This window comes from Leptonychotes weddellii, chromosome 3, assembly GCF_054177405.1.
Source record: "Leptonychotes weddellii isolate Sample4059 chromosome 3, ASM5417740v2, whole genome shotgun sequence".
In the NCBI taxonomy this organism is placed as follows: Eukaryota; Metazoa; Chordata; class Mammalia; order Carnivora; family Phocidae; genus Leptonychotes; species Leptonychotes weddellii.
Window position 1 is genome coordinate 10506500 of NC_138371.1, and position 18191 is coordinate 10524690.

At 41.3% G+C, this 18191-nt stretch overlaps 1 protein-coding gene across 5 annotated transcripts in view; it reads right to left on the minus strand.

Annotated features, from left to right (window-relative positions):
- The window catches only part of RHBDD1 (rhomboid domain containing 1), a 119276-nt gene that overhangs the window by 76401 nt on the left and 24684 nt on the right, over positions 1–18191 (minus strand). For all 5 annotated transcript variants that reach the window (XM_081813492.1, XM_081813489.1, XM_081813491.1 and 2 more), the window contains exons 2-3: positions 16572–17080; positions 15185–15317 (exon numbers count right to left, since the gene is read on the minus strand). In XM_081813492.1, coding sequence (XP_081669618.1) covers positions 15185–15317; positions 16572–17004 — 566 coding nt within the window. In that variant the 5' untranslated portion in view covers positions 17005–17080. The remainder of the gene's footprint in view (positions 1–15184; positions 15318–16571; positions 17081–18191) is intronic.

Here is an 18191-nt window from a genome sequence, read left to right on the forward strand (position 1 = left end):
GACATCCAACACTGTGAACCCATGTCTTGCACCTGTCACCAAGTCACCAGAATTGATCATTAACAAGTCTAGTTACGTAAGATTTGGTGGGTGCCACCATCCACACACCCACAGTTACATCACAGCATGATGGCCAATTAGTTTTAACCTGGGTAGTGAGCCTTATTCCAGACAACTCTATGTTCAACTGGAAAACCAGCTGCCTCCTTATTTCTACCTACTGCTCTTCTCTGTTATTCTGAGCCAGCCAGTTGGGTAAAGAAGGCCCCAAACAAGGTCTAATTTACAGACAGCAGGCAGCTTCTATTCTGGTGCACTCTGGTTGGGATGGAAATTTCTCATACTCCCCTCTGTGATGACGTATACATTTTAAAATGGAACCACAGCAAGACTGTCCAATTACAGAAAACAATATGGGTTCATGCACCTAAATTAAAACTTGCTTAGAAGTCATGTTAGTGGCTAGCTGAACACAGCTTCTGAATCACATGAGGGCAAATAAAAGGAAGTTAATGCTTATACACACAGACATTTAGGAATAATATTTTACAACTACCCATTAAAAATTAAAAAAAAAAAAACTATCACAGCCAAGAGAAGCTACTATGGACTGAATTTTGTCTCCACCCAAATTCCTATGTTGAAGCCCTAACTCTCCAAGTGATAGTATTTGGAGATGAGGCCTTTTGGAGGTAGTCAGTTCGGATGAGGTCATGAGGGTGGGGCCCTCAGGCTGGCATTGGCGCCCTTAGAGGACAAGAGACCAAAGATTAAGCCTGCGTCCCTCTCTTGTTCTCTCTCCCTACCATGCGAGGACACAGTGAGAAGGTAATCATCCACAGGCCAGGAAGAGATTCTGCACCAGAGACTGGTCATGCTACCATCTTCATCTTGGGTGTCTAGCCTCTAGAACTGTAAGAATATAAATTTCTGTTGCTTAAGCCACCATCTATGGTATCTTGTCATGGCCGTTGACACTGACACAGGGATCTAAGCAGATATGAAGGCTAAATGTTATATGGCATCCCAGATGAGATTCTGGAATGCAAAAAGGACCTTAGGAAAGTATGAATAAAGTACAGACTTTAGTTAATAATGTGTCAATACTAGCTCATTAATTATAAGAAATGTACTATACTAATGTTAAGATGTCAAATGGGTGAAAATGGGTATGGATTATATGGGAACTTTCTATAGAGCTTCACAATTTTTCTGCAAATCTAAGGACATTCTAAAAAATAAAATTTATTTAAGATATATAAGTAAATAAAACCTGTCTTCAGTCTTCCCCCAAAACACTCCATCATATATCATTTATTTTTGTAGTAAAGAAGTTTCTGTTCTTAGCTATAGTTTAGAAAATATCTTCAACCATTAATATCAGCAAGAAAAAAAGTCCCCATAAACACTGTCTACGGGGGCACCTGGGTGGCTCAGTCGGTTAAGCGTCCAACTCTTGATCTCGGCTCAGGTCATGGTCTTGGGGTTGTGCGATCGAACACTGAGTCGGGTTCTGAGCTCACCATGGAATCTGCTTGAGATTCTCTCTCCCTCTCCCTCTGCTCCTCCCTCCAACTCATGCTCTCTAAAGAAACAAATCTTAAAAAAAAAAAAAAACACAACAAACCACTGTCTCTGTTATTATCTATAGAACATAAGATTGTACTGGGTACTTAAGGTCTCTCAGTATAATCTAATAAGAACTACATGGTATTCAATAACACAACTTCTTAAAAACAATGTAAGGGACACAGACAAATCACACACAACGCAACACAGCTTACTGAAAAGGAAAAGGAAATGATGCATTGTCCTAGTTCACTAATAAAAAAAACTGTTGTAAATAATAGCAATGGAATAATTTTTGTTATATATCAAATTTCAAAAAAAAAAAAAAAACAACCAAAGAGACTATTCAGGCTGGCCAGGAAGTGGGCCCCTTCATAGGCTGTCAGTGGACTATCAACCAGAACAAACTTAACAGAAAGCAAGTTGGTAATATGTATAAAAAGCCATGAAAGTAAGTCAAAGCCTGAGCTCACTGACTGTATTTCTGGGAATCGATTCCGAGGATGTCTTCAGGCCTGGGAGCCAAGACTTGCAAATAATGCGCTGACAGACATCCTCACTTGTAATTTGAATGATTAGGTAGTAAAATTAGTATGTAAAATTAGTGAATGAGAAAACAGACTCAAGGAACCACAACAGGAATCCTGACACAGCCATTAAAACGAGGCTTTTGAAGAAACTGTGCTTACAAGTTACAGGAATTAAGTGGGAAACATAATTGTGTATGAGGGCAGTGGTGTGTGATAGAATGAATGCTAAGAGTAGTTTTCTCAGGGTGAGGGACCACGGGCAATCTGTTTTCTTCATCGTATGTTGACATATTTTCAACTTTTCTACAATGAATATGCAGATAATTGGAAGATTAGCAACTGAGAAATTAGGTCACACTTCCACTTAGCTGCTGTTTTTCAGTTCAATTATTTATGTAATTTAACCAATTTTTAAAAGAAATCGTTATACAGATCTCTTAGAAAAGAATAACTAAAGAAAACTCAGTAGTCAGATGAAATTGTCTTTTCTGTTCTCCCCAAGTCTCCTATGCAGCTCAAAGTTCACTCTGTCCAAGTGGTCCAGGGCAGGACTGGGTCTCCCTGCTGTCCACAGGCTTGGACTCCAGAGCCAGAGAGATGATTTATACACCCCCTTCCCCTCAAGGAGTTCCAATTCTAGAGGCAGGGAAAGTTCCCTGCCTCGAAATTTCTCATTCTCTTCTCATAAAATCTAACTCCAGGGAATCATTGCTTTGGTTAAGTATTGCTCTCACCTTGAGTTCTGTTCAAATATAAGCCCTCCTGGGAGACAGACAAATTAACTAACTCTTTTATATGATTCATATAACTTTCGTTTATGGGAGCCTATAAAGAGGGGAGGGAGGAAGTGTATAAATGGACATCCAAGGAATGCAGAAGAAAAATTTCCCCTACTTCACAAAATCTGCTCAGAATAGTCCTGGAATGTTGATTCAAACTGCTCTCCTTAATAGGCTGTGAAAACATGTTTCCATGAAATAAAACAGAAGGTGAGTAACAATGCTATAAACATTTGTCATCCAAGCTTATTAGAAAAATGCAACAGCCCAGTAGAAACAAACGAAAGTTGTGAGTATATATTATAAACAGAACACCGACACTTCAGAAAATGCTCATCCTGGACAATGAATAAACAGATTTGTACATGCACACATATACATGTACATACATAAACACAAACACACACGAAACAACCTGGCAACATTATATTAGACACTAAAAAAGTTTATGTTTTAAATAATGATCCCGAATGCAGGTCAATTGCAGACAAAAAATGATATAAGAAATTGGCATAAGTTCTTGAAAAGCAACTTAACCCACCCTTGAAAAACATGAATCCCTCTCTCCTCTCAATGAGCTGCCAAAACACCACCCCAACCCTAAAGGGACCACAGTTCCTTCTCAGGCTCATCCATCAGGCCATGTCTGAAGGAGCTTTCTCTCCCCAGCACGATTAATTTGGGTATCACTGGAATTACTTGTCACTTGCTTGTTTATACAAACCTCCCCCCCCAATGTATATTTTGACCCTACAGCCATCTGGGTTTTGTTTTATTTTCTACTAAGCTCTTGGAAATATTTCCACATTTAAACAGTTTAGAAAGGAATGTTATGCTTTCATTTGGGAAAAAGTGTTAACTCTTCTACCTCATTTTCTGCTTTGCTCTAAATAACCCCCCTCCTTCGATTTTCAAAGGATTTTATTAATAATGTTGTTTATGACTGAACAACTGTGACTAGCAGGTTTGGTTTAGGTGAACTCCAAATCTGTTAGCACATATTTCTATACAGAGAACTATCCTGAGAGCTGGTACAGCCTTTACCAAGCCTCGTGAACAAATAATACTCATTCTAATTAAAGACAATAAATTAGTAAAAATCTGTGATCACAGCCTGTTCTTCTCATTGCCACCAACGTCCTGGCAGTTCATTACCGCTGAGGACAATGAATGACACTGTTCCTAAACATACACATTTCGCTCTAGTTTAAGCAGTATCTCTTGAAATTTGTACAGGGTCCCACAATAAAAATACGTTTTAGATTTGACCTAGCTCACATGCACATACAGCTAGGGTTCCTGGATATAATACTTACTCTTACTGTATCCAACACTAATATCTCTAGTCCTCCCCCCACCTCCCACTTCCTTCTTTTCTTTCTGTATACCAGCTGTAACGAACTAAACTGATTTCAGGGTCTCTTAAAGGGTTAGAACCCACAGTTGAAAACCACTGCTTTTATTTTTATTTATTTATTTATTTTTAAAGATTTTATTTATTTATTCATGAGAGACAGAGAGAGAGAGAGAGAGGCAGAGGGAGAAGCAGGCTCCCAAGGAGCAGGGAGCCCGATGTGGGACTTGATCCCAGGACCCTGGGATCATGACCTGAGCCGAAGGCAGACGCTTAACCATCTGAGCCACCCAGGCGCCCGAAAACCACTGCTTTTAAAGCCCCATTATTGCTGGCCAAGGTTGCTATGACTCAGGGCAGCCCAGCATCTGGGCATGGATTTGCCCCACACCTCTGTCCTTTGCCTCCCCTCCAACCTCTGCCACTCCCCAAATACTGTCCTCTGTACTCACTGTTCTTCATTCTACTTTCCCCCTTTTAATCCAACTCATTATTGTCATGACAGGTTCTGCGGAGCATATCTGCCCAAATGCCGTGGCATAACACAGGCATTTTCTTTGACTCACATTCAGGAATTTAGAAAGACCACGGAGGGGTGGACAGTCTCTGCTCCATAACATTGAGGCTAGGTGGATCCACGGCTGTCTCTAAAGGCCATCCACTCCCATGGCACACGCCACCTCTTCATGATGCAATCAGGGGAGCTGGACTTCCTACATGGACCCCAGGGCCAAGTATTTCAGCTCACCAAGCAAGAAACATGTTGCCTCAGAAGTAATGAGGCCCCTTTGCAGCCATCTACTGATTACACTGGGTCACAAACCATCCAATTCATGGGGAGGTGAACTGGACCCCTCCTCGTGATGGTGGAGTGGTCAAGTTCTAGAAGGACATGGGACAGTAGATGGTGTCATAGTCATGTTCTAAACAGTTCTTCCCCAACCTCACTCCTAACTCCCAGGCAGAGAACCAACAGTCTACCATGTACGTAGATCCACATGGGTGTCAAATGGCATTTAAAATGCAACATAGCCAAGCTGATCACTGTCCTCTTCCTTCGTGTTCCCCATCTCAGTACTACTGGGGGGAAAAAAAAACCCCGTATGTTGTGTTTTAGACAAATATGCCAGAAGCAACTTACCACAAACTATAAGCAGATGGAAGAAGAGAACTCAGTGTAGCATGGACGTTCCATGCAGTCTAAGGGATTCTGTCCCACATAGAACACAGGCAGATTTTAGAGTCAGTCTCCGGGATAAGAGGGACAAGTAGCCATTCTCCTTTGGACAAAGAGTTAACTGCTCACCTTGACAGTTGTTACTGAGCAGTTTCAGTGGTTATGTATATTTTCACACACCCCATCGCGTCCCTCCCTCTCCCATCTGACTGCATGAAGCATCCCTGGAAAAGATTCTAGTTGCCCAGGTTCTATGCCACCACTTTTCCTTTCATACAAGCTATGAAACCTTCACGTGACTAGAGAGGCAGCATGAGCGCTTACAGCAGCAGTTCTCAAAGTGTGTTCCGTGGACTTGTTAGCCTTTAAGAAAGTACCACTTGCCAAGTTTTTGTATGGTACAAAGAAGAGTATCCACAATTATCTGAAAAGGCTATTCAAATGCTCCCTCCTAATCTTTCTAAGCATACATCTGTGTGAGCCCAAATTGTCTTTCACCAAAATGATATAGCTCAACAGATTAACTGGGGAAACAAATACAGGAGTCAGATTTTTTTCTATTAAGCTAATCATCAGTGAGTTTTGCAAAAAATTTTTATTGCCATTCATTTCCCCTTTTGCGGTGTAGGAAATACGCTTACTTTCCATAAAAAATATTATTTATGTGGACATATATTGGGTTAGGCTTACTATTATTTTAAATGAATTATTACTAGTAATTGAGGTTATGATTTTAAGTGAATTATTATGAATATTAATTTTTAAAAAGATTCTCAGTTTTAATTTCCAGTATGGTCAAAATTGATAGATGTAATCCACATAAACCAAAGTCCTCTGGGGTCACCAATAATTTTTAAGACCTTAAGTTTGTCTAATGACCAAAAAGTTTAAGAACCACTGGTTTAGAGGTTGAATTCACAGACCTGATTGCTGAAGCTTAACTTCATTGACTATCCCATTTATTACCTGGTATTTGACTAACTTTATTTTATTTATTTATATTTATTTATTTATTTAATTTGAGAGAGAGAGAGAGAGCACAGAGTGAGAGTCAGAGAGCACACACAGGGCTAGGGGCAGAGGGAGAAGCAGACTCCCCACTGAGCAGGGAGCCTGACTCGGGGCTTGATCCCAGGACCCTGGGATCATGACCTGGGCCGAAGGCAGATGCTTAACCGCTGAGCCACCCAGGCGCCCCTATTTGAATAACTTTAATAAGGTATTTAAAAATGTTCATGCCTCAGTTTCCTTATCTGCTGAGAGAAGTAATTACTCCTCCCTCGCAAAGTAAGTGAAGAAATACAAGAGATAATAGATACAGAGCTTACAAAGGTACTTGGCAGGTAGGAAGTCCCCCATACAGGAAAGTCATGATGATTATGCCCCAGGGACCATCGAACTGGCCTCAGCAACCTCTCCCCCATGTGTTCCCTCCTGTTCTTTTTTCTCAGCCCCTGCACTAGTTCTGGTCTCTGGTTTCTTCTCTAGTCTAGGTCAACATTTAAGTTAGACTCCTACCACCAAATCTAAAGACAATTTCTGGTCTTCTGTCCTAAGCCACAGGTCAGTTCATGGCTATACCTTCTCAGAAACCAAAGCCATCTCCCTGCAAGCAAGGTCAGAATCCATTAACCTGCCATCCAGTTTGGTAACCAAGGCCCTCTACAAAGTGGCCTCATCCCAACACTGGAGCCAGGTGCTTATAGAACGTACCTTGAGGAACACTTGTTCTGTAGAGACTGTTTCATGCTAGTGCTGAACAAAAGGGTGCTACCATCAAATAAACTGGGGAAGCTAACTGGTTACCCTGATTTCTTTCTTTCTGAAGTCATTTCCTGAACCTTTCAGGTGTTCTGTGTTGTGTGGCCACTGGACTGAACACAGAATTACACATGTGCTGTGTTTACTGACTAGGGAACCTTGTTGTGGAGATGTCTCAGGAACTAGTGTTTGAAAGGACACATATGGGGGAATACTGCTAGTCTTATCTCAGTGTTTGGGGGTAGATTCTTTGCTGTTTCCTAAACTTGACATGCTTCCTGGTTTTTGTTCCTTCTATTCTCACTGCAAAGAGTAGTCTACCTATTATCTCCCAACGCTCGATGCACATACCCTCCCCTCTGCAAAGCCTCCTAATTTCTCAAATTGGAGTTAATTATCCTCCTTTTTTGTTCCTGTGCTTTTATTGAACTAAAATTTCTGCCTTCTGCTTTGTTTCAGTTAGTTGTTGGTATGTGTTTCTTTCACTAAATTGTGAAGTTGTGCGGGGGGACAGCGAGGGATAGCACATTGATTCAGGTCAATATTTAACAAGAACCCCAAAAGCAAAGGCACAAGAGAAATAAATCTGTTCTTACTCAAAATTTAATTCAAAATTGCTCAAGATTACTCCCTCCGTACAGTTGAATGAGATACCAAGTTCTAAAACAATGAGATATTGGTCCACCTTATCAACTGAAAAAGTAATAAAATTAAAATATTTGACAGATGTCATAAAGGAATCCATCAGAAGATTTCAGACCAAAAGTAACCGCAGAAACTACAGGTCCCTTCAATGACTATACTAGGGTTCTCCAGAGAAACACCCCAATAGGATGGGTGGATATATAACATATTTAGCTATTGTATATATAACATATGTATTTATATTTACATGTAATTTATATATAAATTTATCATAAGGAGTTGGCTCACATGATTATGGAAGCTTAGAAGTCCTGTGATCTGCCATTTGCAGGTTGGAGATGCAGGGAAGCCAATGGTGTAAATTCCAATCTGTGTCTGAAGGCCTGAGGACCAGGAACCCCGACGGTGTGAGTCCCAGTCGAAGGGCAAGAGAAGGCTGATGTCTCAGTCCAAATAGACAGATAGAAAGAGAAGACTTCAACCTCCCTCCACCTTTTTGTTCTATTCAGTCCCTCCATGGACTGGATGACGCCCATTCACAGTGAACTTATGTTCATTCAACCATAAATATTTACTCAGTGCCTACTATGTGTCAGGCGGATGAGGAAGATACAAAGATGAGTAAGGAAAGATGCTTAGTCTCAAAAAGCTCCTCGCCTAGAGAAGAAGGAAAAGAAAAGGATAAATTATAATGAAGAAAGTGCTTATGGTAGAGAAATCTACAAACACTATTGGAACAAAAATAAAGAATTAACTCTGCCTGGAGGAATCCAGGAAAGCAGCACAGAACAGGTTATCATTTGATTTGGGTTTTGAAGGATATCCAGGAATTCACAGGAGAAAAGAATAAAGGGTATGCCAAAGAAAGGAAAAGGAGATGCACTCCCAGAGGCCCAGACACTTGTGGTCGGTATTTTGAGTTTGGGTCTTCACCACCTTCTCTACCCATCTTTGATGGTGTGGTAGGCCAAATAATGACTCCTTGAAATATATCCATGTCCTCATCTAAGTTAAAGACTCTGAGATGGGGTGATTATGGTGCATTATCAGGGTGAGTCCTAAATGCAATTCCAAGTGTCTTTATAAGAGGGAGACAGAGGGAAATAGGACACAGGTAGAAGAGGAGAAGGCAATGTGATTTTGGTGGCTTTTGGGTGATGTGCCCACAAGCCAAGTAACGCCAGCAGCCACAAGAAGCTGAAAGAGGTAAGGAATGGATATCCTCCAGAGCCTCCAGAGAAAGTATAGCCCTGCCAACACCCTGATTTCAGCCCAGTGTTACTGATTTTGGACACTTAATTTCAGAAATCATGAAAGCATAAATTTCTGTTATTATAAGTCACCACACTTGGGGTAATTTGTTACAGCAACAATAGGAGCCTAATACAGACGTTGTCTGCTCTCTGTCTCTAGTATCATTTCCTGACATCCATGGAGGATTCTGGAATAATCTCACTATCTTCATCTCTACCCTATCTCCTATAATTACCCCGGGTGATATCATTGCTCATGTAGATAATCCAGCCAACACCTGAACCCTACCATCTCTTAAGCTCTTTGAGTCCAATGAGCCACCATTTCTCCAGTTTCACACCTACACAGACATACCAGTAAAAACTCCAACATCCTTTTTTTTTTTTTAATTTATTCATGAGAGACAGAGAGAGAGACAGAGGCAGAGGGAGAAGCAGGCTCCCCGCGGAGCAGGGAGCCCGATGCAGGACTCGATCCCAGGACCCTGGGATCATGACCTGAGCCGAAGGCAGACGCTTAACCGACTGAGCCACCCAGGCGTCCCTAACATCCTGTCTTCTGACTGCCAATTCCTATTCTCAAAGCTCTCTCAATTCCAAACTTGACAAAACCTCCTAGGTCTTAACCCCTCCATTTGTCCACCATGTCTAGGCCTCTCCAGTTCCCTTCCCTTCCCCAGATGCATCACTGGGACAACCCTTTCAACAGAATCCACAGGTGAATTTGCCAATACGCTCACGGAGCAATAGGCCTCTCACTTGCCAGGGATCCTTCAGAGCATGAGAGAGGTCCCAGCAATGTGTTCATAGGGTCATATACTTTTGTAGAATTGTGAAAGTGGGATATCTTAACCACACTGGTTAAAACTGCTATCTCTGTGTACTCCAACTTCCGCTCTATCACACTTCCTTTGTCAGATGGCACTGGTGTGGCCATAGACATTTTCTGGATTCAGCTAAAGGGAAGCTGAGTTGAACCTACATTTAGTTGGGATTCAGTGGGGTTTATTTACATGGTTCATGGTCATTTCGGTGCAGAGTAATGGCTTCAGGAAATCCTCTTAAGGCCCACTCTGCATCTTTAACCTGAATTGTAACAGAAGGCCGAGGGGCAGAAGTCCTTCGGCACTCTCAAGTGTCCTGGGGCAGCGAGCACCACCAATGTAGTGTCAGAGCCCAGTGTCTGGAAAGTTCTCCCGATCACCAAACATGTAGAACTATAAATGGGGGAATTCAGTTCCCACTAATACACAGTAAAAACAGCCATGAAACAGAAACTCTCTTCTGCCAGGAATCTACTCAGTAACGCAGCGTTTGCAATCATAAATGCGCCATCCATTTTCTGCTTCTTTTTTGAGAATCATGCAAAATCAACTTTATTGGAATTCCTGTGTTTGTAGCTTTCAAAAATATTTTCAAATCAAATCAAAAGCTGTAAACTGAAGGAATAAATAGGCTCTTAGAGTTCTGGTAATCCAATTAATGAAGAGCTTTAATATTTAAATTTCTTGTTGATTTGGCACAAAGTATTAGTATCAGTGAAGAAAACTTGAATCTCCTACCATGCCACTGAAGATCAGGGACAACACTCAAATCATTCAAAGTACACTAGATATTGGTCACTGCACAAATAATCTTGAAAAGCCCTGAAATTTTATAGCTTCTATGTAAAAACGCTTTGATGGAGATTTTTTCCAAATCAGAAAACAATGCTAAAAATTTACAAAAGCTGTAAAAGTTCTCCTAAACTTTCGATAAAAAATTAATTTTGATACACCATGCTATTCTCTCTACAGAAATGTTATTGCCAAATTACTGTCAGATGAAGAAGAGATCAAAAGCACTCAGCCAAACCTGGGGGAAAATATTATAAAGGCCTGCCAGGGAGTTAACAGAATATTATATTACTTTTAGGGATTTTATAATGTTTATGGTATTTGTCAGCTCTTTAAAATTTATAAATTGTTGTGCTTTGTATTGTCATTTAAAATTCTTACTTTTGTTTCCAATTTTGTATTTTTTTTTTTTTTCTTAAAAAGAACCCACAAAACTGAATAGCTTCAAGCCTACCAAAATCAGATCTTCCCTTGACAGAACACTCATCTTCCTTAATCCCTTGCCTCTGGGTCTTAACCTCTAACCCTGGATTAACCCCACCTAATAAATGTAGAAGGAATGATAGATTTAGAAAATCATTCTTCATAGCTCCCCCTAACATATACTGAAAAGGTAGAAGGTTATTAACAAGCTATCTGCATGATGTCCAATTATCACCCCACAGATTACTTTCTAAGTTGCAAAGGGACAGATGTATCCTCACAACGGAGACTATCCTAATTGATCAAATTTAGAATTCCTAATAGAGGGACAATCAGGCATCATGTCCTTCCTGTCATGATGCAATATGGTCTTGGGTAGGCTTATGGCATCACCCCTATGAAGTATTCTTGCCAACAACCCAGTTTAATCTGAATGTAAGTAAACCTTTGTACCTACCTCCCAGTTTACAGAAATGCAGGGGCTAAAGGAAGGAGTTAAGTAACCCTACAAGTAAACAAGAAATCTAGAAGTTGGAACATTCTACAAAATCTAGTCTCTTCACAACTCTTCCATGAGTTATTTCTCAATGTCATAGGAAAATAAAAAGGTAGAAGGACTGCCTTAGAGTAAAAGGGAACAAAAAAATGTAATCAAATGTGCGAACTTTAACTATATCCTAATCCTCTTACATCTCTACCCCCCTCCCCCCAAAAAGCACAACAGTTACAAAAGATGTTTGAAAAATGGGGAATTTTAAATCTAAACTAATCACTAAACAACACTGGGGGAACTCCTGTTAATTTTCTTCAATATGACAACAGTAATGTGTTTATATAAAGCAATGTATTTTTAGGAGACACACGCTAGAAGTTCTTAGGGGTGAAGTTAGCCTCATGTTTGCAACTAACTTTCAAATGGTTTAGCAACTTCTCTTTATGTTTGAAAATTTTTACAGTTAAAAAACTGAAATAAGTAAAAAACATGTATTAAATCTATTTTTCTTTCACTTGGTCAATCTAACCAAGAAGTTTTTCGGAGTCAGAGTAATTCCTCTCATCAGACATTAGCAGTGAAGCAGTACCAAAGCCCAGGGGCTAATGTTTTCAGAACAGCCATATTACACGGAAGAATCTCCCAGGGTCTAAATGCAGCCATGGCCTGCTTAATTTGTGTTTATGAGTAGCCCAAGGGAATTTTTAGACTGCTAACTGCCATTCTGGGCGGAAAAGTCAAGCAGGAACAACGGGGCAGGGGAGAGACAGAACTGAAGCAAACAAAATTCTGTTTGACTTACTTTATTGATTTTAGGAATAAAAAGAAGTAGGATTCATTTCAGGGACACTACACACTCCCAGTGACTTATCTCATAATAAAAATGATGAGTGAAGTACTTTATAATTTATAAACACCCTCATTTAGACCACCTCTTGGACTCCTTAAAACAGACTTAGCAAACAGAGAAAGCAAGTAATATTCCCAATGGGCAGAGGAGGAAAATGAGGCTCAGAGAGGCTGCAGGAGTCCCCTTAGGTCCCACGGCTAGCAGGCGGGCCCAGCTCCTTCACACGTGACCACTGACCTGCAGCAGGGTCACTAAGGGGCTGTCTCGCGGTGGGCAACGCTCATTTCTCTGAGCTTCAGTTTGGGACTAAATAGCCTTGGGTCCATATGAGAAACTGCAGAGGTTGGAGGCAACACTTGGCATTAGACCCCCTCTCTTCCATCAACAGGACGGGGAGGAGGCAGGAAGGACCAAGAGCCAGTGGACAAGGAGGCAGCCTCCTGAAGGGGCCCGCACACGTCCCTGCTGGGCCGCCTCAGGGAAAGGGACACTTCTTCAAACACAGTCCCCTCCCCAGCAGGATCCCAGGACACGCCAGGGAATGAAAGGACCATGTGAGGCACAGCAATCACGGAAAACAAGGTACAAACAAGGACTGTGAAAAGCAAAAGCACCACTTATGAGTGTGATTCCTTCACTCCGCTGGTCAAGTCCAGCCCCTCACAGTGCCCAACGAACAGCCGGCTGTTTGGAGTGGCTTGCCTCCATAAGACGCTGTAACTGGGGGAAATTACTAATTCCGTGGCTTTCATAAAACACAGAGGTCCACCAAATGTTTGCTTGGCAGGTTTTTTTTTTCTCCCCAGAGGGCAGCTCATTAAGTCTGACAATAAAGCGGGCTTTGTTCTAAAGATTTACAGTGTTTTCCCAGTGCAAATCTAATTGACAACCAGCAGGAGAGCAACAATGCAGAGCAAAGAGAGCCCTGGTCTCTCCCATTCTTCCAAGATCCATCTCAAAGAAGCACTCACTTCTTAGTTTCCTGGACCAGTGTTTAGCTTGGTCTTTATGTAGACGCAGGCAGAAGCAGATGCTTGGGTATCAGAAGTTTATCATTCAAAGTAGTCAAATCTTAAAACACCAAAAGAGATTTATTCTTTCAAACTTCAAAGATAGGAAATTTCATGTAATTCCCAGGTTCAGGATATCAGGTCCCTCCATGCAGAATAAGCATATTACATAAAAATGCAACCATGCCTTTTCCAGGGAAAGGGGGGGGGGAAACGCTAAAAAAAAATAAAGTGCATGATGATTGAGAGTCTTCAGAAATGGTTGCATGAGAATATTAAAGGCACAGCCATTCAAACGGACTCATCGTGGAATAAAAGTTCAAGTATCAGAGGGAGTGATTTCAATATGAATGTTGGGTGTTGCGGTCACAAACAAGAGTCTCGCGTCTACACAGAGAACCAAGTCACATCAAGCAAGCCAGGGAACTGTGAGTGACAAGGTATAGAGAGGCCTGTTCAGACAAGGGACAGACATTACTGGGCCCTTTTTCAAAGAAAACTTTGAAGATTTTGTTAGGCTTTCTTCGTGGAACTGTCACAAGGTAACAATACAGTTGCAAATGAGTGGTGCTCAGTGGTCACATCCCTGCCTTTTGCAGACCAGCTGCCAATGGCTGCCCATGATGGGAAGTCAGCATCAGAGAAGGGACTCTCTCTGGAGGTTATTGGGCTGAGGCACAGCACAAAGAGAAAATTATCAGAGTCCAATACCCAACACACCCACACGAACCAAAAGCAAAATAAAACTGCTGTCTGAAAAGAAAAGTGGCCAAAAATACAAAACAAAACAAAAAAACACACCTCCTTACTTCTTCCTGAATCTTCCTGAATTTCCCCCTTCTCCAAAGAGTATCTAGGTGCTTACAGTAAAAATAAACAAAAAACCATGTGCTTCCAGTAGCCTATACAGACTAAGAGAAGGGAAACTGGTGGGAGGTGGGAGAAAAGCACAATTCACCCTCCCTTTTCTAAACAAAAGCAGAGAAAGGAACCAAAGTGGGAAAGCATAGCACCCCAGTCAGGAGCACCAGACCAGGAGTCAGGAGGTCTGCAACCTTACTACGCTAGTGTCTACCAGGAGCTGTTTGGAAAGTACCTTAACCTCATGACTTTTCCTGTCCTCATCCGAAAAGGAAGGGATTCATCTAGATCAATGGTTCTCCCACTGTATTGCTTGGAGCACAGGGGGTAAGGCAAAGGGAATGGGGCCCCATGCTTGCTCTCAACCTTAAAGAGTGCATCACTGATCCATTTTACATATTGAGGTTGTGAGTCAAGTCTTTTGTTTAAAGAGTTCTATCACCAAGACACCTCACAACTGAGATGCCTTAAAAGCACTGGACCAACATGTCTTGTGATTTTTTATCTTTATGATTATGTGGTTTCTACGTGCCTCTCTGCATTACTATTATTAGAATTCATGAATAGATAGTCTCATTGATACAGATCCTCCAATCTGTATATTGGGTTCTCTTATTCCTACTTAAAGGGTAAGGGCACTGAACGTCAGATAAGGCACAGTGACCAAAATCACAGGGCTCAGTAGTTGACAGGATTCAAACTCAGGAATGACATTGAAACAAATAAGCTCAGTGCCGTCCTTAAAGAATAAACTTCACTGCAAAAAAAAAAAAAAACCCAACTGGTTACCTCATTATTATTGCAATTCTTTCTCCACGGAACATCAGGTTCTTCATTTGTATTCTCTGGGAGTAAACACTTACCCTGGTGAGATGAAATGAATAGCCGCAAGTTCTGCCCAACAAGCAAATCTGTTGGGTACAGGAAAGCCCAAAATGTTGGCAAAGCCTCCAGGGCAATAATGGTTGTTAAGAACTTTCAAAGCAAACAAAACTCCTAGAAGAGAATAAAGAGCACACAAATATCAACAATCCAAATGTGGAGATAATCCACACTTAACAAAGAAAACTAACTGAATGCAAAAATGATTATTTGACTTAATCCCCCTTCTTGTTTTGAAACACTCTCTTCTTTACAAGTCAACCCAGCTTTTGGTAGAAAGACAAATATGTTCAAGGTAATCATTCTTTTGATGTTTCTTAATGCAGAAGTTCATACTGACTTTCAGTATGCTAGAAAATATACAACATGTAAAATGGGAATAAAACACCTGAAATGGTACTAAATGCCACTTAACTGTTCACGTCAGCATTGTTAATTTTTTGCTATGTGATTTCTTTTTAAAAGATTTTATTTATTTATTTGACAGAGAGAGAGAGACACAGCGAGAAAGGGAACACAAGCAGGGGAGTGGGAGAGGGAGAAGCAGGCTTCCCACCGAGCAGGGAACCCAATGCGGGGCTTGATCCCAGGACCCTGGGCTCATGACCTGAGCCAAAGGCAGACGCTTAACAACTGAGCCACCCAGGTGCCCTATGCATCATGATTTTTAAGTCCATGAAAAAAAATAGCAGTAATGTGTATTTTTCGAACTTCTATGCAAAGACATGTTGAGGGCAGGGCATGTTTCCTTTCTTTCCCACAACTGGCTGCATGAGGATGTATCTAAAAGGAAAGGGGGCCAGATGGCAGGGAAAGTAGAGGGAAGAGTTAGATTTTCTTCTGTTCCAGCACTATTTCCCTCCTGCCCGTCACATTCTAACTCTTAGACTACCTCATTTTGGCCCCGATGGCCATTCCGTCCTCCGAGATACAGGCAGAGTGACTATCATGGTCCCTTAAACACAGTGAGCGTGCCATGGTAAGGTGTCGTACGTGTATTTTAATGCTGTTACTGAGAGGCATACCCATCGTTCTAGAGAATTCCTTATCACAGATACACCAGTGGGTCTTTCCACCATGAAGGAGCCAGTGTGTATTTCTAGAACTATCTCCTCCAAAACTACCTTGCAGCAGACCCTGGTCCAAACTGTCCAAGAGTGAATGATGCGGCGTTAAAATAGAATAGCAAGATCTATGTCCCTCCTCTGCTCCAATCATCCTTCTCTCCAAAATCCAAGCCCCAGCGATCCTTAGCCACTCAGAATTCAGTCCGCTCCCCAAACAGGGACCCCCGTTTCATAAAATGACAACAGTCACACCTCCCTTACTGTCTTCATGCATGCTCCCTTAGAAATGTGCCTGCCTTACCTGAGAAACCTACAGCACAGTTCCTTCTGAAGCCAGGTTCATCCATGAATTCTGCAAGAGCAAATTCTAAGAACAGGTACACCACTCCAGTGAGTAGGGAGAATGTGACGATGACGTAGGCAAACCATCTACTTCCAAGTCTTCTTTCTAGATTTATTCCTTTCCACAGCATGGATGCCATGTTGAAATACAAATGCCAGTCATCTGCATGGTGAAAGGGAGAAAGCAGTAAGCGCTGCCAGTCTTTTTGCTGGTAACACTTCTCCACGCTAAGGCAGGACTCAAACAGCGGTTTCAGAGGATTCAAAAAGAACCAGATGTTGAGAACCAAAGTTGCTAGGGTGACGGGTGGAATATTGCTGATCCCAACATGGAAGATTTGAGAGAGTAGCAGAATCAGTCCAGTGTTAATTCCCCTTGATCTCCGCTGCATGGTTAGGTTATCAACCCAGTATTGGGAAAATGTGATCAGGTTTTAGGAATTGGGAAAGATATATAGGCAGTTGAACCTAAAACACAAAATGCACATGGAAATCCATCAATGAAGACTTAATAAACTGATAAGGCATACTCATTTAAAGATGAGCTTACATTATATATACCCCACCTCCCATCTGACAGAAACATTTTTTTTTAGTATCTTCCAGAGTAACATCAGGATGCTGGCTGCCATCCTTCCTCATTTAACATTCTAAAATAGGAATTTTCTCCCAAATCCCAAAGGACCAGTTAATGGATGGGTATGCTTTCTCTGACAAATATGCCATGAAAAAAAGACTTGTCTTCCTTATAAATAAGCTTGTAACCTCATAAAAACCCTACAAAGATAGTGTGTAAATATTTAATAATGAGTTCTACTCCAGATGCTGAACAGGATTCTTTATCCCCTTAATTTTTTTTAAAGAAATATTCAATTTTGATATATTCAATAAGTCTGCCCCAAAGTTTTTAAACTTCCACAGGCAGGTTTTAAAATGCAAGCATTTACTATCTTCTACTCTAAATCGCCAGTTATCAATGGCTAGGATGCTTTATATCGTCACAAAAGTGAGTCCGGCAGAGCCCAGCCTAATTTGCTGACCCACAGAACAGTGAGCTAAATAAATCAGTCTGTAGCTTTGCCAAGTGTTAGAGTGCTATGTTATGCAGCAATTACTAACCAATACAGAAGGTATTTGCTTTGGTGGGGGCCTCGGTTATGCTTATGGGAAGAAGCTGGCAAAGAAAGAGACACAGACTAAAGATGCAAAAGATACACAAAAAGAATCAAGTCCTTAGAGGGAACCAGCCTTCTCCATAGTAACAGGAAGGAAGAAGAAAAATGTCAGTTGCAGATATGGGTCAAGAGGCAGATTAGGGTCAGGATGCTGGGAAAAGTTCTCATCTAGTGGTTTTTCTCTGTGGAGCTTCTTGGGCTCCCAACCAAATATGTGACTTATCTGATCCCCTAAAGATTCTCATTCGGACAGGACACTGGAAGGTATGTGAGCTTGGGGGCAAAAATGGTTACAGTTCTACTTAGAAGCTCTGAGACCTAGGGCAAATTACTTAAACTCTCTGAACTTCACTTTCTTCACTTTAAACTAGAAATGATAATACCTCCTTCCCAGGATTACTGTA